The sequence below is a fragment of the Anser brachyrhynchus genome (assembly GCF_964034855.1).
Source record: "Anser brachyrhynchus genome assembly, chromosome: 2".
NCBI classification, from domain to species: domain Eukaryota; kingdom Metazoa; phylum Chordata; class Aves; order Anseriformes; family Anatidae; genus Anser; species Anser brachyrhynchus.
In genome coordinates this window covers 161412929-161439331 of record NC_137695.1, presented here as the reverse complement: position 1 = coordinate 161439331, position 26403 = coordinate 161412929, and the positions used below count along the sequence as shown (strand labels likewise).

The following is a 26403-nucleotide window of genomic DNA, read 5'->3' as shown; positions in this document are numbered from 1 at the left end:
CCAAACTTGGGGCAAGATAACATGATATCACATAAAGGACTGTCTGCCCAAAAAGATAAAAATCCCTCACATGTAGAAAGCCAAATCCCATGGGAGGGGCACTGCACCTCATGGACAAAGCACCACGAGATTTCCCTTGGTTATTTGCTAGAAGCATGAGTCACTTCAACATCACAGGACAGACCAAACCTGTTTGGAAACGGGTACTCATAAAAGGAGAGAAGATAGAGGATTTGAGAGACCTGGATTTACGCCTTGCCTGTGCACTGACTGTGGAAGAGTAGAAGCAGCTGAGTCCAGGAAAGAAACTTTTAAAACGGTTGCCTTTCAATATGAATAATGCTTAGAGGTGCTCAGATAGCATATTCAGTGCAGCAGCAAGCTGTAGCTGGGAGAGCACGCTCTTGCCCAACAAGTCCTGCTAGCACTGCCAACCCCAACAGCACAGTGCTCCTACCCTGGCCCTCCCCTGCTTTCTGAGGAACAGGGGCATACTCACTTTCCAATGTCATTAGGGAGGCTCTGCAGGGACACATCATTCAGGGCCAAATGGCCCAGGCTCCGCAACTGTGTGAAACCCTCAGGAAGTCTGTGAAAACATGACAGAATAAAGCGCCATCAATTCTGTATGCAAAACCAGTGCTGAACTCACTCAAATCCCCCAAAAGCCAGTCTTATTCCAATTGGTATAAACAGGCACAAATGAGACAGGCAGGAACCAATTCTGACCCCAGCTCCTGACCCATTTCCAAGACACAACACTCCTTGCAACAAAGTCACTACATGTCCAAGTATGCACACTTGTCTCTGTAGTATTAAGCATGAACCACAGACTAAGCTACATTATGCAATCATTTAAACCTGGAAGGAGGGAGGGCTACTAAGAAATACAAATACCCAGTTAAGGATACTGCTGCAGAGGACACTGCTGAATTCCCCAGGACCAAGTAGTATAATCACAACAGCTCCAAAGTACAATAAAGCAAGGAAGAGACCCACAAAGCAGAGAAATCCTTCTTTCCTGATGAATTCTGGGCCACAAAAAGACTAACAAATAACTTGTAGGGTAAGAAATGCTCCTCATTCCTGTGGCATGGGGATTCTCAAAGACTGAAAAGTTTCTCCCATTCTGACAGTGTCTGGCACCACAAGAGGGAAGCAGAGAGTTAAATCTATTTAAAGGGTGACCGGCAGCACTTGCCCAGGAGCACAAGAGCACCAGGCATCTGGCATCAGGCTGGCATCTCCAGGGACCCTTGCAGACAATACATAAGACATCAGTGCCTTAAAGTATAGCTCGTTGAGGCAGAGAAGCCACACTTAAATTCCCAGATCATTATGCATTAAGAGCTTTAGAAAGAGAATACTAGAGACGGCAGATCCCTGTTCCTGGACATAGCTCTGGGCATTGTGTTACTAGGGAAACTGACCAAACAGGTTCAAAGAACAGCCACCCTAGATTATAAGCGAGAAGACAGAGAGCAAAAAGGACTGAGAGAGCAAAGGATAGCATGCAAGGCTTTCTGTACTCCTCCGTAACACCAGTCTCCATCCGTTCTGTTTTGTGCAGCATGGTGAAGGAGTAGGGAAAGAGTAACAAACTTATTCCAAGAGGACAGAAGTCTCTCACACCAGTGTCATCAGTATGAATAAAGCCTCGTAAGTCCAAACCAAAGGCCCTGCAGAAGAGAGAGGCCACGCCAACTTTCCCCTATGCTGAGTGTTCCACGTGTCAGGAGAGCAGACAGCTGCAGGTCTTGGCAAAAGCAGGGTGATCCTAGGCCTTAACTTCAAGGGAAGACGATTACAAGATGAAGACCAGAGAAAGCTAGGGAGGATGAGGAACTTCAACTCTCATTCTCAGCTGTACAAAAAGGCTGCATACACCTTCCTACCTGGAGAGGGGATTCCCGCTGAAGTCTGCGATCTCCAAGGATTTGCAGAATTTGATGCTTTCAGGAATTTCTGGAATGTCTGGAAAAAAAGACATGAAAGAAAAAGAGGCTTAAGAAGAATCTATCATGTGGAAAATGGGACACCAGGTACTGGTGGCAGCCTGAGACACAGTAAGACAACAAATTTTCACAGCTCCGGACCCATGACAGATCACTCTGCAGGACTGCGAACTGTTCTGACTCTCAGAACAGAAATGCACAGGGCAGTGCAGTATGCAAAGAAGCAAGACTGTGGGGCATCTATTCCCCCACTGAGCTCTGACCTTACCATTACGGGAGATGTCCAGTTCCACCAGCTGCATGAAGTTGGCAACCTCAGGGGGAAGTCTCTGTATTTCATTGTCGCTCAGGCCCAGTTTGCGCAGGTTCAGAAGCCTAAAGAAAGGCTAAGACAGGAAGAGAACAAAACTGGGTCAGCGGCAGTTCTGTGGAAAATGTGTCGTCTCACCTCAGGGCAAAACTGAACATCCATCCTTGGAGACAAATGCCATCTCCTCTCAATCTCTCTTCTCCTGAGGGCCCCAAAGTGCAGTCACTGCACAGATGAGAACCCCAATTAAGGTCTACAAGAGACAAGGGTGAAAACCTGAATTTAATGAGTTTAGCTTAATGATTTATTTAATATCTCTATTATCCTACTGCCCTTCTCCTTCCTGTGTAGGATGCAAAATGAACAGGTACCGTACGAAACACAGAACATCAGGCATTCACATACTCCCATCATGAGGAAGTCACAATAAAGTAGCTCACAAACAGACCTGACAATGTTTATGAGTATGGTTCAGAGAAGCCAACAAAGGAGAAACATAACAGGACTTTCAGACTGAAGTCCTGTCCCTGCTGTCATAAACATTCCTGCTGTCCAGTACCCAAGACATCAGTCCCAGGTTCCTACAACAACAGGGAAAACATTTGTGCCACTTGTACTAGAAAACGAGTGAGCAAACTATCTGTAGGGCCCAAGTAACCAAGAATTAGAAAAGGAAAGCAAATTCCTTTCTAGAAACATCAGTCATAGAAATGTTGACTCAAAGGGACCTCTAGAGGTGTGCTAGTCCAATAACATCCAATTTCTTCACACCTACTCTTGTTCTCAGAAGTGAATTACATTACCTATAAGAAGTAAATTAGAACATTCATCCGTCATCCTCTTTTAGACATAAACAGCCTCTCAGTATGTTTACTAAACATAACATACTATAATTATTAACTTGACAAATCTTGCAGCTGCTTCTAGCTATTGTTGGTCATAGGATATAGGACAGGATGGAAACCAAGGCTGCGGCGTTTGCTGTATTTCCTGGATTGTTTTAGAATGGCTGGGAATAACAAACAAACATTATTAACCTGATGCAGAAAGAGACAGTTTCAAGATGTTTACCCATAACCTACAAATAGATCAAGGCAGACTGTTACACGTGTAATAACACTGAAGCGAGACTCTGATTATGTGTTTGGGTTCTGCCACATCACGGATGAGTACTAGAGATGAGTTATCTCTGACAGCTTTTGAGTTTTAGATGACCAAACCTTAAAAGGTAATAACTCAACCCACGATGAAAAAGAAAATTGAAAAGAAGCTTGGTGAAAACTCATGTCTATGTAGTGACAAGGACAAGCCACTTCTAATCCATGTAATCACCTTGTCTGTGCTAAACCAGACGCAGAAACGTAGTTACACTAAGCAAGAGAAAATGCAATCTCAAACTTATTTACAGTTCAGAAAACAGGTTCAGAGAGTCAGGGCTGCCTACACAGCCTCACTGAGAAGGACCAAACAAGAATTTGAGGTCAGAACCTTCTTTCTCAGTTACCTTTCCAGTAATCCGTCTGTATAAAAGGCTGCTGAAACAGACTTGCCCCAGGAACAGCTAAGGGGGTATTGAAATTCATTCAGTTTGGGGTGGGAGGGCACCCACAGCTAACACTCATAACACTGCAAAACACAGTAACACAAGCCAGACAAGGGACGGGGAAGGAAGTAAAGGCGATGCAGAACGTGACTGTGAAAAGATACACAGACAATGACGAGAGCTGCTCACCCCACCAGACCGGCTAACGAGTTCTATGCACCTGGTTTGAGAGCTTCTGCGCTGCAGACCCAAACCCCTGCTGTTTCCCACAGAGGCGTCTCAGCCAGGAGGCACTGCTGGGCGCGTGTGCAGGGTGAGGGATGGCACAACACCGCCGCTGCTACACCGAGGCTGTCGTGCTTCCACATCCCCCCCCCACATGGAGCAAGAAATGCTCAGGCTGAACAGCACCCATACCGAATACTGTACTGCTTTAGGACATCGGGAGCATGAAAAGCTTTATCAGAAGAGTAAATTCGGTTTGACTTTGAGCAGCATAAACTCTTTTTAATTCAGTTTATCTAACGTAAAATCGGTTTAAGAAAAAAGGAAGTAGGTGAAAGTCTAAATGACAGCAAAGCCTCAAGCCAGAGCAGGACATTTAGAGACTTGATTTGCTATTGTTTCTTAGATCCTTCTCCTAATTTTAGAATGTAAGGAAATTCCAGGCAAGACATTGTGTTGACCTGCTAGAGTCTGCAAGTTAGAAAATAACAAAGGGAACGGAACATCTATAGTGCAAACTTCTAGTGCTTCTGGCTACAGGTTTTAAACAGTCTCAAATTAGATGTGCAGACTTTAAAAAAAAAGAATTTACTAAATAAAATCATGCTATACGTTGCACTGCATGATACATGGGAAGTATTTATTGACACAGTAGGGATTTAAAAATAGTCATCTGTGGAGGGAACTGCTAGCTGTGAACGACTCCTCTTTCGCCTACAGTTAAGTCACTTTCTTAGCTAGGCCATCAAAAAAAAAGCACTTCTTAAAAAAAAAAAAACCACGCTTCTTTGGCACAGCAGTTGTATCCATGCAGTTTATCGCAATCTAACAAAACAAACTGCTTGACAGGCATTTTACTAGCATAGCTATGTTACCGAAAATAATCAGAACCTACATGCACACAGACATGCTTTTGAGGCTAAGTGCAGACCAAGCCTCAGAATTAGGCTGCTGTGACAATCTCAATTCTTCACACTCAATTAACTTCACTTCTGGGAGTCATCTACTAAACACAACATTGCAAGATACCTTGTTTTGTATATTGTTTTACACCTATTAAACAACGTGCTTTTTTTCCTGACACAGCCTTTTTTTTTTGGTGACCAAATAAACTCAAAACTTCACAGTACTGACAGACCATTATCAGAGATGTGCAGAAATTTCCATTCAGCAAACACCAAAACATCAGAGTAGCACATCCCGCTCCTTAAAAGTCAGTTAAGCTGGACTTAAAATATATATATATATATATATATCGATGTGACAAAAATTCAAATTAGTTAGAAGTCATCAGGGGAAATCACAAAAGACAGGCGTAGAATTAGTGTCCTTGTGCAAGAATTAAGACTTTTTATTTGCAAGAAAATAAAGTTAAACAGGACTCAAGTGACCCACCATGTCCAGTCTGACTAGAAAGAACGTGTTTTTAATTCTGTTAGGTAACAGGTACTTAGTCCTCACCGTTAACCCCTTACCAACAGGACTGTGTCAGTGAAATGCTGGCAGCTGAAGCACAGACGCACCAAGTCTGTATTTTCCCTTTACAGACTGCTTTGTTCAGTGCTGTTTTCACTAACAGCACAAAGAGTTTTGCCAGGACAGCTTATCGGTGATTCCATAACTGGCGTAGTACAGACTTAGGTGTCATTACAGTAAAAATGCGTAAGTAGCTAGACGAGCACTGCTGAAACAAATAAACATACGCTGGTTGTTCAGCTGCCGTTCAGAGGTGAGTCTTTCTGCAGGAGGAAACAAAAGTGCGCTTCCCATTTACACTAGCAAAGCTTTTAGGAAAACTATCAAGCAGTCAAGTTTGCTCTTATCTCTACTAAGACTGTAAATTTAGTATGATGTAATGCATGACAACATGATGTAATCAAGAACTGAGAAGACCGCAAACGCTACATCTAGCATGATGCATGCAATTTTCAATTCACTATTTTGGAAACTGGATACTTCAACTCGTAACTCCAACAGCCAGAGTTACAAAACGTGACCGCACAACAGAATCACTTGTGACACTGGAAGAACAAATTAATTTTAAGATTGTTATTGGAACTAAGAGTGAAAGCCCAAGCAAATGTCTCTTTGGAGACCAGTAATTATCCCTTTTTCTAATCACTGTTAATCATGTTTCACACAGCCGGCAAAAAACCATCACAAATTCAGCACCATACTGTATGTCTCTATTGAAACACATACAACTTCAAGATTTTCTGAGCACCAAAACACACACACACACACAGAAAAACCACCAAAGCTGCATGATTTAGATCCTTCCAACTAGAGTGATATAATATCGAAACCACAAGTTTCGATAGAAGAGAAAAACGAATGACAAACTTTCACAGTTTACTAGCAAACCAGAAGCCCAAAGACCACACAGAGCCAACATGGGTTAGTGAAACAAGACTCTGATGCAGAGGAATTCAGCCAGCTCAGAGTACGATGGAGATTACGACACATAAAAAAGGGGCTCGACACAAAGATGTGAGGGTATAATACATATATTGATATATTAACAGCGTAGCTGGGTAACTGGGTGGGAGGAAAGGTTTTTGTGAATCAGAATATATTACTAAGACATTTTATTGTTGAAATAAGTGAATGACTACAGGATGCCTAAGATGGAAAGCAACTACAAAATTGTCTTGCAAATACAATTCAGGTGGCGTAAATTTTTAGAATATCCAGAGCAGTGCTACTGCAACATAGCAGACTGGAAATACATAAGCCGGTGCTCTCATTAATGTACTGACAGGCTGAAAATTAGTGAAAAGTATAAAGAGCCTCTAAAGCACTTTAAGATGAAAGATAAATAACTTCACTGCTCAAAATTATAACGTTGCAAAAAATACAGAAAAATATGAAATACAGGCTCTGCAGCATGTTTTCAGCAGTGACATCCTCATTCAGGAGCCCCTCTAAAGACAAAATCTGGCAAACACTTGAAAAGTCACTCGAGTTTATCTATGATTCTGAAATAAAATTTGATTACTTCAATCTCTTACAAAACAAGACAAACTAGATCCATGGGTTTTTCAGTCCAAAGGGACAATGAAGTAATATCCCCCTAATATCTTGTACCTCACAGACTTTTATCACAGAATCATGAAATCATTCAGGTTGGAAGGAACCTCGGGAGCTCTCTAGTCCAATCTCTTGCTCCAAGGGTCAACTATGAAGTCGGACCAGGTTGCTCAGGCCTTTGCCTAGTCAAATCTTCAAAACCTCCAACGATGGAGGATCAAAAAATTCTCTAGGCCCCTGCACCTGCCACTTAATTATCCTCACTGCGCCTCCCCGTACCAGTCAGAACCTCCTAGTCCAACAATACCCCATGCCTCTCCTACTCCTGCCAGGCACCACCGGGCTCCATCACCTCGATAACCTACTTCCCTGTACGCACTGGCAGGCTGCTACGAAGTCCCTTCAAAGCAGTCTTCTCCATGCTGAAGAAGTCCCTTTGGCTTATCCTGTCACAGCAAGTGCTTCAGCCCCCACACACCTTACCGACCCCCCTCCCCTCACACCAATTCATCCACGCTGTTCTTGGATTGCGGGCTCCGAACTGGAAAACCGGACATGGCATCAAGGTGTGCTCTGTGGAGTGCTAGGCAGAAGGGAATAATCACTTCCCCAGTCTCCAGGTGAGCTCCTAGCGATACACCCAGGAGGGTGGCCTGCTGGCCTTCTTCAATGCCAGGGCATTCTGCCAGACCCTACAAGGAGATGAACTCTAAACATGGGGACAAATTATGGAAACTGAACACCTCTGAGCACAACGTCCAAAAGGACGAGAGGAGGTGACCAAGTACGACATGCAAAGAACATTGTCAACGGTAGTACATGCAACGTGAGGTCAAAATCACAGGCCTGTTTGCATAACCAAAGAAAAAGCCTCAAGCCCAACCTGCCCCCAACACCCTTTTTTTTTTCTATTGGGAAAAGGGAAAGAAGCATTAGCTTCAAACTGAAATATTACCAACAGCCAAGCAGTGAGCCATCCCAACCACAAAACACTCATCTTCAACAGTTAGGTCAGTGCTACTCAAAGAACATTTCCAAACAGCATATTGTGGTTTTACTCAAGACAAACAACAACAGGCTCTAACCGTTTATGAAAACAAGAAACACTGGTAGCAGCAAATACTGGACCCATTTGGCAGATTCACCTTTGGCTTCCGCTGAGGAACTAAAAAACCTATATATTGAAAAAGTACTGAGCCTCACATACTGATGCTAAGGACCAAAGATCTAGAACTTGTTTCTTGCTCATAATGTGAGGATGCCTGCCATCCCACTTTGCAGAGCTTCTCACCACTGGCATCCACTGCCTCAAGCAGTTCAGTATACGTGAAACGCTGTGCCTCCACGTAATTTATGAGCCTGGTTAGCCTGTGGCTCCTGCTTTGGTCAATGCTGTGCTCTTGCTTAGAAAAGCAGAGTGAACATAGGAAGGAGTAAATACTAACCTGATTTAGAAATGAGCTTTCAGTCTCACATCCTTCATGTATCATGACTGCTTCCTAGCAATGCCGGTGGGTGGGACTAGAGGTGGTGCTGACCAAAATGAAGAGAGGGAGATGCCTAAATCCTGAGAGAGAAGTTTGATGGTCCCCTATTTCCCTCCAACGCTTGAGGAACACTGACCATCCAACTCCAAGACTAGCTGCCTCAGCCTTCTCCTGTTCTACAAGAGAAGGAATGGAGCTAGTCACCCCTACCTTCACACACAACCTCTATCAATCAGCTAGAGGCAGACATCCCACTGCCTAGGGATACTAGCATAGAGCTTCCAGAAAAATTAGACAGCACAGTAAGCTTCTAGACAGCCAGTGTCTGCCAAACTGCGAAAGAGCACACAGCAAGGTCAGTAAGTGAAGGATGCAGATTTTCAAACACAGTAGTTCTCTCGAAAAGGCAATTTGCATCGCTGGGGCAGGTCCAGCAGAATCACAGAATGGTTGCAGTTGGAAGGGATCTCTCAAGATCAACTTATCTGACCCTTGCCCAAGGCAGGGTCAGCTACAGAAGGTTTCCCAGGGCTGTGTCCAGTTGGGTTTTGAACATCTCCAAGGATGGCCAGTTTGCAAACTCACTGGGCAACATGTTTCAGTATTCAACAATGTTTTCAGTTAAAAGAGAAAAAAAATGTGTTTCATTCCATTTAAACTGAATTTCCTCTATTTCACTCTTCACCCATCACATCTTTTTCCTGTCACTGGACACTACTGAGAAGTCTAGCTCCATCTTCTTTACTCCCTGACAGGTTATATACATTTGTAAATTTCCTCTCGGCCTTCTCTTCTCCAGGATGAACAGTCCCAATTCTCTCAGCTTCTCCCTGTATCACAGATGCTCCAGTCCTTTAACCTTAACCATCTTTGTGGCCCTACAGTGGACACAACCTTGTCCATCCATGTGTTTTCTGCACTGGGGAGACCCACTCATATCCTCCAGATATGCTTTCACCAGTGCTGAGCAGAGCACAAGGACCACCTCTAGTGACCTGCTGTCAATGCTCTTCCTATCTGGGGATCAACTTCTTGCCCATCAGGACCCCCTGGTATTTCCGCAAAGCTTCTTTTGGTGGTCATTTCCTTGACTGTAATGGTGTGTGAGATTATTCCTCCCTGGGTGCAGAACTTGGCATTTCCCTTTGTTGAACTGCATGAGACTCCTGTCGGCCCATTTTTCTAGCTGTCATGGTCCCTCTGAATGGCAACACAACCATCAAGTACATGCAAAGTTGCACACAACACATATATACACAGCAAAATCCTAAAAAGCCCTTATAAACTATTGCTTGTCTACAAGAGGTCCTAGAAAATGTCTGAGGCTCCTTCCTCCTCTCTGCAATTAGCATACCTCCACCTAAGTTGCATTTCTTCAGTTTGCTGAAATGGCTTACTCTTCTGAACTTAATCCTGCCTCTGTCTACTTTCATATCCACAAAGCTCCCAGCATTACTACTGAGGCTGTGGCAAAGCCCCAGGACGTGAACAAAAGGTTAATGGAGCTACTGGGTTAGCTTGGAGAACCACAGTATTCAGATAGTGATGCTGGGAATTTGGATGCCACCCCCAAGGACTTCGCTTCTGCTGAAATGCAACGCTTAGCAGAGCCATGCCTCCTTTCTCTGCTCACTTAGTCAGATCAAGAGGTGGAAAATGAAAAAAGGAGAAAGGACAACGAGTGAAGGGATCAGAACAAACCCTTTGAAATACCACTCAGCTATGCCATTTCCCAGAAACAAAATCCTGAGGACAGACCTGGAAAGCCAACCATTCCCCAAACAGGATTAATGGCCGAAGAGCCAGCCCCGCTTGGCGGGGGGACAGCCCCCTCTCCTGCACACATGCAGTGCTGGGTGACCCCTGCCACCACAGCTGCCTTTGCAGGAGAGGCACAGGGGAACTGGCCCCCTGCTTCGGCAGGAAGGGTTTCAGTACAGGAACGACCAAGGCAGCGCGGTAATAAGTGGCAGGGCCAGGGACAGAGACGCATCCAAAACCACCACGCACCTTGTGCTGACTGGCAATGCCTGCCACAGAGGGTGACTGAGTGCACCCTCACTAAGTTTGCAGATGACACCAAGTTGGGTGCATGTGTCAATCTGCCGGAGGGTAGGAAGGCCCTGCAGAGGGACCTGGACAGGATGGGCCGATGGGCAGAGGCCAGTGGGATGAGGTTCAACGTGGCTAAGTGCAGATTCCTGCACTTTGGTCACACCAACCCCATACAGCGCTACAGGCCTGGGGCAGGGTGGCTGGAAAGCTGTGCAGAGGAAAAGGACCTGGGGGTGCTGGTTGATGCTCGCCTGAACACAAGCCAGCAGTGTGCCCAGGTGGCCAAGGAGGCCAACGGCATCCTGGCTCGTATCAGGAACAGTGTAGCCAGCAGGACCAGGGAGGTGATTGTTCCCCTGTACTCAGCTCTGATGAGGCCGCACCTCGAGTACTGTGCTCAGTTTTGGGCCCCTCACTTCAAGAAAGACATCAAGGCCCTGGAGCGTGTCCAGAGAAGGGCTACGAAGCTGGTGAAGGGCCTGGAACACAAGTCCTGTGAGAAGTGGCTGAGGGAACTGGGGTTGTTTGGTCTGGAGAAGAGGAGGCTCAGGGGAGACCTTATTGCTCTCTGCAACTGCCTGAAAGGGAGGGGTGGGGAGCTGGGACTCAGCCTCTTCTTGCAGATAACCAGCGATAGGCCTAGAGGGAATGGCCTCAAGTTGTGCCAGGGGAGGTTTAGGTTGGAAATTAGGAGAAATTTCTTCTCAGAAAGAGTAGTCAGGCATTGGGACGGGTTGCCCAGGGAGGTGGTGGAGTCAAGGAAAGGCTGGGCATGGTGCTTAGGGACAGGGTTTAGTGGGTGACATTGGTGGTAGGGGGACAGTTGCACTAGATGTTCTGGGAGGTCTTTTCCAACCATAATGATTCTATGATTCAGCCTGCAGCACTTGCAAGCCCAGAGTTACTGCAGCCAAGGCCAGAGCCCTGTGCCTACCCACGACTCATATGATGGAAAAATGAGCCTGTATGCCCCACACCTCCCATCCCACATGCAGAAAGATACATTTTCACAGCCAAGAAAGCAGAGAAAACGTCTTTGGTGCTGAAGCACCCAAGGGATGATGAAAATACCCACTACTTCTGATGCAGTCTGTTCCCCCCTTCCAGGTCTGCCTGATGCCTGGGTTGGTTTCTTATCTCTTTTCTGAACCTTTGTCTTCTTGAGGGTATAGAAGAAAGAGCTTCTGGCCTCTCTGAGGCAGAACCCCAGCTCTCCACTCAACTGCTGCTAATGCAAGGAGACCCCCTTTGCACTCCCCATACTGACGCTAACATAGAGACAGGCATGAAGCCGTCCACATGTCTGCACAGACACGGTTCTTCCGTTTCACAACCCAAACATCAGTCCTGCCAAGGGCACTGTGCCTACTGCCTGGGGATGGGGACCAGGACACAGGCGCCTTTGTTCCCCGGTGTCACCTTGCTGCTCTCTGATGGCCAGCCTCACGCTCCTGTAGGAGAGCCATCCCCACGGTGGCCAGGAGCGGAGGGAAGAGGGCGATGCCATGTCCCAGCTCCTCCCCCATTTTCTCACAAGAAGCAGCAGGCTGCTCGCGGGGGCTGCCTCAGTGCCAGGACCCCTCCTGCACACAGCAGACAGGAGGTGGCTGTCAAGAGCTACCAGCTTGCAGGGACATTTGCCTCCTCAGCCAAGCGTGCTTTAAGCAGACTTCAACAAAATGCTTTATAAAGATTCAGCATTTCTCAAGCTCAGCAGCACTTAGGGGGAGCCAGGTGCATGCCAGAGGAAGAGGAGTCAGACACCCAACTTATACAGCCACAGAGCCACAATGATGTGACACACAGGCCAATGTTTTTGAAATAAGGCAGTGACAACTTATATATCTGGAGACTTACATATCTAGAGGAACTGGGTCTACACTGTAAACATGGCGTTCACACCAGAATTGCACAAAACCTTCTTGCTTCTGCAGTCAAAACTATTTGGGTGTTCCTAAGTTCAGCCAGCCAAACTGCAAGTCTCAAACATCTCCCTGTTTCCTCAAAAACAACCTGGGACCCACAGGCTGCCTCAGACGCAAAGGCCCAGAGCCAGAGAGGTGTTTGGGTTGGGTGATTTTGCTGCAAGGAGTGAGCAAACCAAGGGTGCCTGAGTAACTCTGCTGCGCTGTGGGGTTTCCCCTCCTGGAGGGAAGGAATGTCATCCAGAACCTTCACAGGCTCGAGAGGTGGACCTGTGCAAACCTCATGAGGTTCAACAAGGCCAAGTGCAAGGTCCTGCGTCTGGGCCAGGGCAATCCCAAGCACAAATACTGGCCGGGTGAAGAATGGATTGAGAGCAGCCCTGAGGAGAAGGACCTGGGGGTGCTGGTGGATGAGAAGCTCGACATGAGCCAGCAATGTGCGCTCACAGCCCAGAAAACCAACCATGTCCTGGGCTACATCAAAAGCAGGTCGAGGGAAGTGATTCTTCCTGCTACTCTGCTCTCATGAGACCTCACCTAGAGTACTGTGTTCAGTGCTGGGACCCCCAGCATAAGAAGGACACAGAAGTATTAGAATGAGTCCAGAGGAGGGCCACAAAGATGATCAAGGGGCTGGAGCACCTCTCTTACAAAGGCAGGCTGAGGGAGCTGGGGTTGTTCAGCCTGGAGAAGACCTTATAACAACCTTCTAATACCTAAAGGGGGCTACAGGAAAGCTGGGGAGGAACTCTTTGTCAGGGAGTGGAGCGACAGGACAAGGAATAATGGCTTTAAACTAGAAGAGGGTAGGTTTACATTAGATATAAGGAAGAGATTCTTCACTCAGAGGCTGTTGAGGCAGTGGAACAAGTTGCCCAGGGAAGTTGTGGATGCCCCATCTCTATAAGTGCTCAAGCCCCTGTTGGATGGGGCTTTGAGCAACCTGGTCTAGTGGGAAGTGTCACTGCCCATGACAGGGGGGTTAGGATTAGATGATCTTTAAGGTCTCTTCTAACCAAAACCATTCCATGATTCTATGATCTCATTATTCTTAGGAGAATTTCAAGTCCAGCTGTCAAACCCTGCTGGTACAGTCCCACTGCCTTCAGCAGGACAGCACATGTTTAATTAAAGGCAGGATTGACTGTGTAGCAGGAAAATAATTGCGATGCTCCTGGTGATTCATGAGCAAGACCAGGGCCTGGTTTCCCATGCTTTCAGCGCTACCATGGGCTGGGGTCACAGGACCATGCAGCAACATTCTGTGTTCATCTCCAACCAGAACAAACACAGAGGACTCAGCCACCACAGGCAGGAGGTGTCATCAGTGAAATACAGCAGCTTGAGCAGCTCCTCAAAATTTTCACAGCAATACCAGGCCGCATATTTGAGCCTTACGCTTCATTCACATTGTCCTGGTTAACATGGGCTTTCCATCTAAAGCATTGCTTATGGAGGCAGCAAGAGACTGTTGTGCGCTCCACTGCCAAGGTGGCAGTACGCTGGAGCACGTGTCAGATCTAGCAGTAGAAGTGTTAACAGAACTGGGGTTCCTCCTCTTACGTCTGTGATAAAAGAAAGAGATGGTCTTTGATGACCGTACCAGTGGGATTGCCTTTGAGGAAGCCAGCTGTATGGGAGAGATTCAAGGAGAGCTGGGAGCAAAAAAAACTACAAAGCAAAGCACTTCAGAGTTGCTCGGCTTTAAGGTTAAACTCAGTCCTACCAAATCACTGTGCTGAAAGCCAGCTCCTTACAGGTGAGGCCAAAGAACCAGAAAGACTTCTATCCCATAGCCGAACAATGCAGGCAGGACGTCAGTCCCAGGACTGTGCAGCTCTCTCGGCAGAGCAGGAGTCAGTCCACTTGAGAAGACCCAAGCACCACCAGACAGCACTAAGATTCACCACCAGAGCAGTAAATTCTAGACAGACCTTTCCCTATCCTGAGGGAAATGATCCAAGCTTGAAGCAAGAAAAAGAATCATTCCCATCTGAAATATAGTGAGGTTTATGGACTTAACAGTAGCAGAGGTCAAAAAAATGATCATCTCCACTGAGAGATCAGAACACCCGCAGTTTGGAGCTTCAGTGGAGAGGCCGCACCCCAGCCTTATAGGGAAGCCCTGATGCCAAGAGAAAGGCAGCAGTACCACCATTCAGGTGTACCCTCACACCAGGACATTCCTCAGAGATCCCTGTGCCCGTTGCCAGGTTACTCTGTCGGACTTACCTGAGCTAGCATGTGACAAGACTACAGGCAGTGGATATGCATCCATCTGCCATCCCAAACAAGGGATCCCAAATAGCCAACTCCAATTATAGCGGTGTTCCATTCTCCACTCTTGCGCTAAACTAGCTTTAGCCTCTTCTGACCACAAGCACATAATCACAAACACCCAAAAGGCAGCCACTCAGCAGAGTCCCAAGGAGAAGCAGCTGATCCTCTGCAACAGCCAAACACCAGCCACACGAGCCTTTGGCCAGGCTCGCATTTGCAGCCAGACCCCCACGGAGAGGTCACCGTTCCCTAGGGCTTCAGCAAGGACGGCAACGGGCTGTCCTCCAGCCCCCCCCATACATGACATGGGGCCGTTCCCCACCCTCCCACCCCAGGCAGAACACAACATGGAGACACTGGTGTGCAGCTGGGGAGACCCATGCACAGGGGCCTGGCTCCTCCTGGCTCACAGGACAGGACAGCACGCAGCGGCTCCGCGTGCCCCCGCACATACCAGAGCTGGAGAGGAGACCTACGCACAGGCAGGCTGCTCCCTGGCTGCAGGACGCAGCCCTCCGTAATGCAGACTGGCCGGATTTCCGACTATTTAACCCCACATATCAGGCCCTGAGGAATGCATTTCAAATATATAAAAGTACTTAAGCATCAGGGACACATTCCAGCTAAGACAAAGCAAGCTGTCTCTGAGCCAAAGGCGCACCAGCTGCTTCATCCCAGGCATTTAATCGGGGACTGAGGAATGCAGCCCCCTCAGGGGTAGAATGCAGCAACTGTTCGACTGCAAACACCAAGAATGCCCAAGCATTTAATGCAGAAGCAAAGTGAAATCTCTGGTCCAAATGAAATGACAAACCAATTCAGGGCTGCAGAAAGGAAATCCCCAAGCCAGACTTAGATCACCACAATTAAACTTTGCTCTTGCAGAGCTGTGGGGGTTTTCACTGACTGCAGCAATTCACGGTCTTAGAGTGCATCTCAAAGGAAGAAGCAACACCATACAAACCTTAAGCAGACAGGCCCTGCTGAAACCAGAGCACAAGCAGCCTCTACCCTGAGTCCTGTACAGGCGGGCTGGAAGAGTGCCACCAACACACCCTGATTACCCAGTGACATCTCCCACTGAAATCCTGCAGAAACATTCATCTGGAAAGATCTACCGAGATCACTTCATGGGACAGGACTCTGGCGACAGATGAAGCAGCAAAACAACACACCCCAAGTACTATCCAAAGACCTGTCCCTTTTCTTACCAATTCTACCTTTTATCTGTTCCTACACACTCCTGTCCCAGAATGCCAGCCTCTCAGGAATGGCCTTTTCCAGTCTCCACCACTCCAGGCTTACAAAGGGACCCGATGCACCCACCTAGTTCTCTTCTTCTAAACCATCTTCTGACCAAAGAAAGGTCAGGTAGCAATTATAACGAGAAAAGAACAAAATTACTTACCCGTAACGCCACAAATGTTAGCAAAGGAGAACAATGTCAAGAGTTAGACAGTTACCTGTTCCAATTGTTTCAAGTGGGAATGTATTTTCTTGAGGCAGAAATCATATTGCCCTATACATTTACACAACAGACATCTCCAGCACTGCTAGTGACTTTGAGATGCACGATAAAAAAACAACAAAAACAACCAAAAAAAAAGCCAGAGAAAACAAACAAAACCACAAATAAACTCTAATCCTGAAACCGAGAAACTGAGACAAGGCAGAAAACATCGAGTTTATGAATTGGTACAGAGCTGGGTATTCAGAGTATAGCGAATTCTAATCTTGGTGTTCACAGAAGTGCATTTGGTGGACTGAAAATGTTTTTAAGAAGAATTAAATGTCCCTGTGTGGAAGGAGACTGCAGGAGATTCTCAGACACAAAAGACAAAAATAATTCCTCTGAACAGGAAGAGCACAAATCGGAAGGTGCCAAAGTAGCTCTCTGGGGATCAGCTCAGACACACCGCATTAAATACCTTGAGCTAGAAATGGAAGAAGGCGGAGTCTGAAGCCACAACGGACCTTGCAATGCAAGAGCTCTGCAGGCCACCACATCCCTCTGCCACAGCACACACCATGTCTTACGATCCACCACAATCTTTCATCACTGTGCCCTGCCTCATTCAAGTATCTGTCAGGCAGACAGTGAAGCAATGTTATGAAATCAAGTGCCCAAAGACTGGAGGAAAGCAAATGCCACTCCTATCTTCAAGAAGGGCAAGGAGGACAACCTAAAGAACTACAGGCTGGTCAGCCTCACCTCGATCCCTGGAAAGGTGATGGAGCAGTTCATCCCAGAAACTATTTCCACGCACGTGAAAGAGAAGAAAATCAACAGGAGTGGTCAGCAAGGATTCACCAAGGGGAAGTCACACCTGACCAACCTGATAAGCTTCTACAATGAAATGACCGGCCGGATGGATGGCAGGGGGAGCATCGTGCCCAAAACTCCCTCAGGGAGATGCTGCTGATGTACGGGCTGGATGAGCAGACAGCGAGGTGGATCGATAACTGGCTGAACTGAACGGCCGGGCTCAGAAGGTGGTCAGTGGTGCAAAGTCTAGTTGGAGGCCTGTAAGGCTCAAGAGTACCCCAGTGGTTAATAGTGAGTCCAGTCCTATTTAACAGCTTCATTAATGATCTGGACAGTGGGACAGAATGCACCCTCAGTAAGCTGGCATGAAACTGGGAGGAGTGGTGGACACACCACAGGACTGTGCAGCCACCCAGAAGGACCTTGACAGGCTGGAGAAATGGGCTGACAAGGATCTCAAAAGGCCCAAGTCCTATGCCCGGGGAGGAAGAACCCCGGGCACCAGGGCGTGCTGGGGGCCACCCGCCTGGAAAGCAGCTTGGCAGAAAAGACCCTGGAGCCAGCAGCGTGCCCTTGTCACTAAGAGACTAAGGGTATCTTTGGCTGCATTAGGCAAAGCATGGCCAGCAGGTCAAGGAAGGTGATCCTGCCCCTATGCTCAGCACTGGTGAGGTCACATCTGGAGGGCTGGGTCCAGTTCTGGGCTTCCCGGTACAAGAGAGAAATGGGCATACTGGAGAGAGTCCAGCAAAGGCCTACAAATACGAGGAAGGGCCTGCAGCACCTCTCCTGTGAGGAGAGCCTGAGAGAGCTGAGACTGTTGAGCCTCAGCCCCCTCTGGAGAAGAGGAGGCTCAGGGGAATCTTACCAATGTCTAGAAGCACCTGAAGGAAGGGTGCAAAGAGGATGGAGCCATGCTCTTGTCAGCGGTGCCCGGTTGCCAGCACAAGAGACAACGGGCACAAACTGGAACGCAAGAGATTCCCTCTGATTGTCAAGAAACATTTTGTTGTGCAGGTGACAGAGCACTGGCACAGGCTGCCCAGAGAGGCTGTGGAGTCTCGCCCCGTGGAGATCTTCAAAACCCACCCGGACATGGTCCTGGACAATGTGGTCTAGGTGACCCTGACTGAGCAGGGGGAATGGACCAGATGACCTCCAGAGGTCCCCTCCAACCTCATCCATTCTGTGATTCCATGAAATTCAGGAATTTCATGGACCTAAAGAGGTTCACCTAGTCCTGCCTTTAGCCCTAAGCATCAGTGAGACACCCCCGAAATTATTCCTGGCAGGTGCTCAGAAAATAGTCAAAGGGAATAAAGAGAGATCTTACATGCAAGCAGATCAGGTAACGATCAAATGATCCGCAGGGCCACTGTGATGCTGTATTTATTCTTTAGAGGCCTGGAACAGGAGCAGGGGAAGGTGAACCTATGCTAGGAGTTGTCACTGAGGAATAAGAAAAATCTCAAAGGTGCAAATGCAGCCGACGTACCCAAAGGTATGGAAGACATTATTGACATTATACTGAGACATATCTAGAAGTTTACACAATACTAAGATGAGCTGAACCCAAAAGAGAGACTGAGCAGGTATTTCCATTGATTCATTGATTCACTTCATTGCACAAAACCAACGAAAGGGAAGATTTGGTAAGAAGCAGCACCGTTTAGGCCACAGCACCAAAACCCTCACGAATCCTTTGTTATACTGAACCTCATCTCCCAGTACGCCTTTTTACCTCACTGTTACACTCCTTTGAACTAAGCTCCTTTCGAGATCCACACAGGGCAACACACCTATACACTGTGCAAAAAGCAAAGCCGACCACACACCTTGGAGCTCACTGAGAAATGACTATTAATGGTCAATTCTTATTTGTAGGCCCTAGAACATAAAATTACTTCCTTCTTCCTCTTTCCTGTTCTCTTGTTTGCATGTCCAAGAGTTGTATTGGCTTTTTTTTTCCATAACTGAGCTTATTCTCAGCTATTACCACTCCAGCACGAGTCCTTACGCCCCTAGTCACCATCCAGGATTTGCAAGACAGAAGGTTACTGTACAGAGAGAGAAGGATAAGGGTGAAATAGGCTGCAGTATTTCAACTTCTGGACAGCAGCACATCCAGAATATCTGGCTTTTGGAAAAATAAAACCACATCCATTTGTACACATTAACTCATATGGCTCCTGAAAGGCACTGAGGAGCATGCCAACTCTGTGCACAGGTCTCACAACAATCAAGTGAAACCAGTTTCTTGGCTAGTTTTGTTAAGCAAATGCAGCTTGCCGTTTTGACAAAGCCTGTGATGCAGAGAATTCACATGCAGGAAAAGAGAAGGTGCCCAGCGCACATTCAGCCCTCGCTGGGCACCGAAGCATGCTCAGTCTCGTTATGGCAGGGTGAAACACTGAGGAGGCCAGTCACTGATGATTCACGGCTCCCCGACTTTCTCAGGGAAGGGCTATTAGCATGCAGAGATTAAAAGGAACAGCTTCACTCCTCCGTGGAAGTAAATAAAAGCCGAGATCCTCCTCACAAGCCCCAGATGCCAGGAAATTAAAAGCTGCTCTTAATTAGGCTTGCAACGCCCCACCTTGTCTTGGGAAAGTGACAAATACCACTCTCGGGTTTCACCCTGCTCAGAGCAGCAGGATCCCAGGCCTGGGACAAAGGACACGGATGCTGCTGCCCCGGGCTAACTGCAGCCGAACAGGAGGAACCGCTGGAACCCGGAGTGCTTCTACCAGCTTCGAAGTTGCCTTGCCATGATGCAAATAGCAACAAGCCAGAACAGGAAGGAATCTGCAGCAGACCTACAAGGCCTCCCTTCTCTCCTTGGGAGTTCTAGCCAGGCATCCATCTCCTTTATTTTTCAGTGCAAGATGAAAACACCTCGCTGGACAGCTGGGGGCGGGCAGTCTTCTGCACGGGACCCACTTTATCATGGGAGTTTGGGTAAGGAAAAAGCGAAGGAACAGAACTGCACCCCCTCAATTAGACATTCCTAAGGGCTTGCCTCTTCAGCACCATCACTATTCAAAAACTCGGTATCAAATCTAGCTCTATTATTTCCTCCTTTTTTTCCCCACTCTTTGTATGATCCTTCAGCCTGCCCCACCCGAACTCACTTCACTCCCTGCCAGGTATCCTTCCAGCAAAAGGTCTCCAGCGCACTGCTGCTGACACCGATTGGATGTCTCCTCCCCGCTCCACATCAACTTGCTCACTATTTTCAGTCCCTGCTCAGCTCCACCTTCTCCTCCTCCCACACACACCAGGTCCTACAATCTCTGCTCCACCCAGGTTTCTTCCGACATCTCCCTTTTGCCTTCCCATAGTCCAACCCAAGCACTCCCCAGAAAACTCACCAAGAGTCTGGATCCCTTCTGACTACGATCTGCTCTGTCCTCCACTGAATGCCAGACTACCTTCTTTCCTTTCTGGTGAGACCTGCACCTCTGAACTGCTCTCACAGTGGACTGTGCGAGTCAGGTGCCTCTTGTAGCTCTAATCCAGTGATCTAGCAAGCTGCATTCTTGAAAACCACGTCCCTAGCTGAAGGACTTCATCCTGCTGCTGTGATGTGCTACACACTCACAGTCCTGCAGAAATCACTTTATGCAAGCGAGGCAGGGAATAGGTCAGCATGGAGCAAGGCACGTTGTCCTCTAGAATTCAGGCACCCCAGTGAAGAGCGCAGAGAACTTATCAAATAAAATTCACCGCTTTCCATTAAACCACGCTGTATCACCCTGGCAGCAAATCCCTGCAACAAGGCAGCAGATGTTCCTAACATAGATTTAATCTATCACTTCAAATAACCAGAGTTCAGTCACCATAATGAAAAATCTGTACTCAAAACAAGAAAGATTCCACATGGGACAAATAAAAAAGGAGCAAGAGCAGACAGATGACTATTCAGCACTGCAGAAAGGAAAGAAACAAGCATTCACTTCTACAACTTGGAAGAAAGAGTTCAGGAAAGTGTGGTGTCATTAAGAAATGCCAGGAGGCAGACAGATCATCTAATCAGATCAAAAGCGAAACAGTAGCAGGAAAGGGACCTGGGAAGTTCTGGAACACAAGAAAATGATGCCACAGAAGGAACAAGACATTGCCAGCGTTTCTGGACTCCGGATTAAACGGAATAAAGATAAATAAGAGTATGTCAGACAGAAACGGCCTGGTAAGGGGAGGTAAGAAAGAAAACCCACAGAGGAGGGGTCAGATAAATTCAAACATTTTAAAAGGAAGTTCTTTGTTAACTGTAAAACAGAAGGACCTTTTCAAAAGTCAGCCTCCCCCCCATTCTTTTGCTTAGAAAACCACCTCCACACAGATGCCTTCCCCAGAAAACTTCCTGAGCCCTTAAAAACAAGCATGCTCTGGTCACGCTTGCTTTAGAGCCCGTGTGTTCTCTCTCATGCACATTCTTCTAACTCATCTCTAACTCTTCTAACTCATCTCCATTTGCTGCTCTCGTCTCCCTCCTGTACACACACCTCGGTATTCCTCTAGAACTGCTCCCCCAAGGAACGGGCATGTGCAGCTCTACTCTGTGAAACCAGCACGTTTTCCTTTCCCTATGTCTTCCTTCATGGTACGCACCAATCCTCCTCCCCGCGTCTCTCTCACACAAAAGGAACATCCTTCTGTGAAGTGCTTCTCACCTGGAAAGCACCTTCCCCACCCCAACCGAAGACCTCTCTGATTGCTGTCCCCGAGGAAAATGTGTGCCCAAAGCACGCATTGCTGTCCTCTCTTTCCCTGGTGAAAGGGTAATTTACTTTCAATTTTCATCCGCCATCCACGTCGCCTAACATGCAGATTCTTACTCCTCTGTTAGATGTATGTCGACAACCACATAGTCCACAGCAGCAGTATCCCTTAACAACGTCCTTCCTGCATGTGATTTGTGTGTAGGGAACGACACCTGGGACTCAAAAGCGCAGCTCTGCACTGCAGGAAACACGAGGACACACTGGGTCATGCCTCAGGTGGGTCTAACCTTGCAGCCTCGTTCTACCAAACCGCAGACCTCCTCATCAACTTCAGCTGGACTACCTGACCATCCGTGTCACCGGCTGGAGGAAACGTGGTAGGGGTGGCTGGAAAGTGAGAAACTGTAGGACCTATTTCTGCTCGCTCTTCCTGACATGTCTCCAGGGCACGGCATATCTCGGCAGCATCCACCAGCTCCTTTGCTTTTTTCAAGAGTGGCCAGCACTTAGAGGTACTATGCTCATTGCCCCAGCTACATGCATTTGCCTCTCACCTTGCTTGTGAGGGGGAGGGCATTTAGATTTTGCTAGAGATGGCTGATGGCTCTCACTACTGGAGAAAGCCCGTAGCCGCTGCAGACAGTATTCGATACAGAAGAGTGTGACTACATGAAGTCCAAAACAGTACTTCTTCTAGGTCTCTCCCAGGATATGCAGCACAAGCCACTTCTCAGCCAAACATGATGTCTTTGGATTTATTCATTTTCGGTTGTCTTCTCTTTCACGAGCTCATGTAAACTTTGAGCATCTGTTATGTCATACGACAAGTAATTCCACACTTCAGCTTAACTACAACATGCATGAAAAATTGTTTCTGAACGGAGCCTTTTTTGGTTTCAGTTAATGTCCTCAGTCCTTGGGCTGCAAGAACCAGTGGTCAGCCGCTCCCTGTTCAATCCCTGCAGGCCGTTTGTGACCAGACATCTACCATCTGACGGAGGAACGGCACTATCTTTTTCAGACTGAGGAGACCTCGCAAACTTTTCTTTACCTTGTGCGAAAGCTGTTGCATACCTCCTATCAAGCCTTCTGTTCCCCATTCTCTGTACCCCTTCTGACTTTACACCTCTTTTGAGACTGGAGGACCAGAAGCACCATTCATGACCATATAATCTTATTTTTCTTTTCCCTATTGCTTTTTCTAATAATCCCTCACCAGAAAACTCTAGAAACCGGGGACAACTCAATCACCAGAAAGGGAACCCATGATCCCGGGACAGGTCACAGCAAGAACTCTGACGGTCCAAAGCAGACCAGATGTTAACACCTGGAGTTTAACAACCGTGCTCACAAGTACAAGTAGTTTGAGTGCCAACAGGAAGGAGATGGCGGTTAGGACAGCTACACAGTACCTGCCTTCACAGACAGCATTATACCTATCTGATCACTGACCAAGTAAAGTGGCAGTATAAAATTTGCATTTATTGTCCAAAAGATGCTTTTCAAAAGCTAACATAAAAAAAAAAAAAACAAAACACTATCTTCAGCTTATGTAGAAGTCTAACCTGCTTCTACGTAAACACAAAGTAAGACTCTGACTACTCAGAGGGATAAGGAGGAGTCGCGCAGTACAAGGATCGGCAAGTTCATTGCAGATGTGTTGCAATTAGCCTCCTCTGCAAAAGAGACTGATACTCAGTTGTAAGTCCTAACCTGCCTGTAACACAATTTTTCCAGTAGTTTGAGAAAGTCCCCACCTAAATTATACAATGATCCCCAGATACATGATGGAAGAAACCTGACAGAAGGATCATACTAGTGTTGCTATAACTGAAAAGCAAGGGTTGTTTGTCCTTTTTTTCCAGATTCTTTTTTCCCCAGATTTTATGGAAATAAGAAAAACACGAGTAGTTTAACAAGAAACTTTAAAATAAAGAAAAATTACCATTTTTTCTTAATTTTTTAATAAAAAGGTGACTTAGACCATATTTACTCCAATGAGCACCTATCCAAACGTGCTACAGTGAAATACTTTTTCCAGCACAAAACTTTTTTTAACTGAAAAGTTCGTTAGGTATCACTAACTAATGGTGGGAAGCAGTCACAGCAGCAAGCCTACTGGAGTTCAAGAAGCATTTGAGCCACACTCCAGACATGGTTTGATTTTTGGGTGCTCCTGTGTGAAGCCAGGAGTTGGACTCCATGATCCTTGTGGGTCCCTTCCAACTTAGGATACTCCATAGTTTTTAAAAATTGTACAATTTTGACAGGGAATACATGGAAAAACTTCCTCTATAACACCCTATAGCCCAGTAATGTTTAAAGGTGCTCTCCTTCCTGAGAGGCAAGCACACGCACAGGTTCAAATTCCAGTTCTTGTTTGCAGTATTCTATGCTTCAGATTAACCAGCAGAACAGGAACACCATCATTTCTGCTTTGGCTGAACGGTACTGTAAGGAAAAAATAAAGGCTCTGTCTTGTGAAAGCAAACCCTTTAGGAGCCAGAGGTGTCTGGGCCAAGCCCGCAGCTGACTGCAGAGCGGATCTCCCATCCTCTCCTACAGAAGAATCACACTGGCATGGCGTGTGGCGACATACAAAGCATTTATCACCAGCATTATCTGCACGGAGAGCACTGAGGTTAAACAGAACAGTGGAAGAAGTTACAAGCTAAGGCTTAAGTCCCAGACAGTAAGAATAAAATGCTTCTTCGATACCTGCTACGGTTTACAGGTTAAAGCAGAGCTTTAACGTTCACACCGCGCCTCTCAGCAGCCAGCACGGCTTACGGGACCCCTGGCAGGCCGCCCCTTCGCAGGGCGGGTTCGCTCGCTTCCCCGGCACCCACCGGCCGGCGGCACAGGGCCCCGCGTCCCGGCACGTCCCACGCGGGGCTCCCGCTGCCAGCGGCGGCGCGGCGCCCGCCCGCCTTCCCCCAGGAGCACGGCGGAGCGGGCCGGGAGGGGGCCGGCGCCGGACGGGGGAAGGCCGCGCTCCCTGCGGGGCGAGCGGGGAGCAGGAGGCGGCGCGGCCCCGGCGGAGGCCGCTCCCGGGAGCGGAGCAGGCCGGGGTCGGCCGCGGGGTACCCTCGCCGGGCCGGGGCAGCGCCCGCCCGCCCGCGGGCCGTCGCAGGGACCGGGGCGGCCGGGGGGGGGGAAGCCACCGGCAGCCCCGGGCCCCCGGCAGCACGGCGGAACGGGACCGGCCGAGCCGCCCCCGGGCTCCGCCCGGCCCCCGGCGGGGACGCAGGTGGGCGACGCGCGGGCCGGGCCGGGCCGGGCGCAGCGCCCGGAGCTCCGCGGACCGAGGGAGGCCAGGGCCGGGGCCAGGCCCGCGGCTGCGCGCTCGGCCGGGCCGGGCCGGGCGGGCCGCGGCCTCACCTTGGGCAGCTCGCGGAGCTGGTTGGCGTCCAGCAGCAGCTCCTCCAGCGAGCGGCTGTAGCGGTAGATCTCCTCGGGCACGGCCTGCAGCGAGCAGTGCCGCCGGTCCAGCGCCTCCACGTGCCGGTTGCAGCGCCAGAGCGGCGGCATGCACCGCAGCATCGCGCCGGGCCGCGCCGGGGCTCGGCCGCGATCGGCTTCGGCGCGCAGGGGCGGGCCCGGGCGGGAGCGGCCGCGCCGGGAAGGGGCCGCCCGAGGGAGGGCCCGGATGTGCGGCGGGGCGGGCGCTGCGCTAGGGCCGGGCCGCGCCGCAGCCCCGGAACCCCCCGGTACCGCCGCCGGGCCGCGCCCCCCGCTCCGCGCCGCCCCTCGGCTCGGGCCTGGCCGCCGCGCTCGGGCCCCGCCGCTCCCGCCCGGGCCCGGTCTGCGCCCGGGGCCGCGCCGCCCCCCGCGAGCGTCCCTGGGAAACGGAGTCCGCGGCCGCCGCTGCTCCCGCCCTGCCCCGCGCCGCCCGCCCCGGCCCCGCCTGGCCGCGGCCCCGCCCGGCCGCCCCTGCGCCGCCCTCGGGCCGGGCCGCTCAGCGCGAGAGGGCCCGGGGGGAGCGGACGGCCCGGGGGCGGCGGGGAGCGGGGCCCGGCGGAGGTCGGCGCGGGGCCGGCTGCTCTCGCCTCAGCGCCGGGCGTTCGCAGGAGCCGGCTTCGAAAGAGCGGCGGCGGCGCTGCCGGTAGCGGCGTTCCGCAGCCCGTGGTGCTGCGCCTCACCCCTAAAACCGGCGGAACGAAACCGAGAATCATGGCGGTCAGCCTCCAGCCCCAGAGCTGCTCCGTCTGCGACAGCCGAAGGGAAGCAGATCCCCTGTTTTATCCAGAGAGGCTCCGCGTTGGCCGTGACCATTTCCCAGAGCTGTACACACGTGCGCCCGCGTGCTTACGGGCTGCTTCTGGATGTCAAGGTTATAACGTGAAAAATGATTTGGAAAGCACCGTGGAGAAGAAAAAGAAAAAAAAAAAACAACTTATATGCCATTACGTAAAGCAGTACGATGCACCAACGCCTGATGATTTTAGGTTGGATGTTAGGAAGAACTTCTTTACCGAAAGGGTTGTTAGGCATTGGGGTGGGCTGCCCAGGGGAGTGGTTCAGCCACCATCCCTGGGGGTCTTTAAGAGACGTTTAGATGTAGAGCTCAGTGATATGGTTTAGTGGAGGACTTGTTAGTGTT

General features: G+C 48.9%; 1 protein-coding gene across 19 annotated transcripts in view; it reads right to left on the bottom strand.

The window, feature by feature from the left end:
- SCRIB (scribble planar cell polarity protein) overlaps nucleotides 1-25510 on the bottom strand; it is a 125018-nt gene extending 99508 nt beyond the window's left edge. For 7 of the 19 annotated variants that reach the window (XM_080582897.1, XM_080582902.1, XM_080582903.1 and 4 more), the window contains exons 1-4: nucleotides 25182-25509; nucleotides 2224-2341; nucleotides 1896-1974; nucleotides 500-589 (exon numbers count right to left, since the gene is read on the bottom strand). In XM_080582897.1, coding sequence (XP_080439023.1) covers nucleotides 500-589; nucleotides 1896-1974; nucleotides 2224-2341; nucleotides 25182-25343 — 449 coding nt within the window. In that variant the 5' untranslated portion in view covers nucleotides 25344-25509. Of the gene's footprint in view, nucleotides 1-499; nucleotides 590-1895; nucleotides 1975-2223; nucleotides 2342-25181 lie in introns of all 19 variants that reach the window. The other 12 variants (XM_080582887.1, XM_080582893.1, XM_080582889.1 and 9 more) reach the window with 5 other exon arrangements.
- Between the last annotated feature and the right edge of the window lie 893 nt (nucleotides 25511-26403).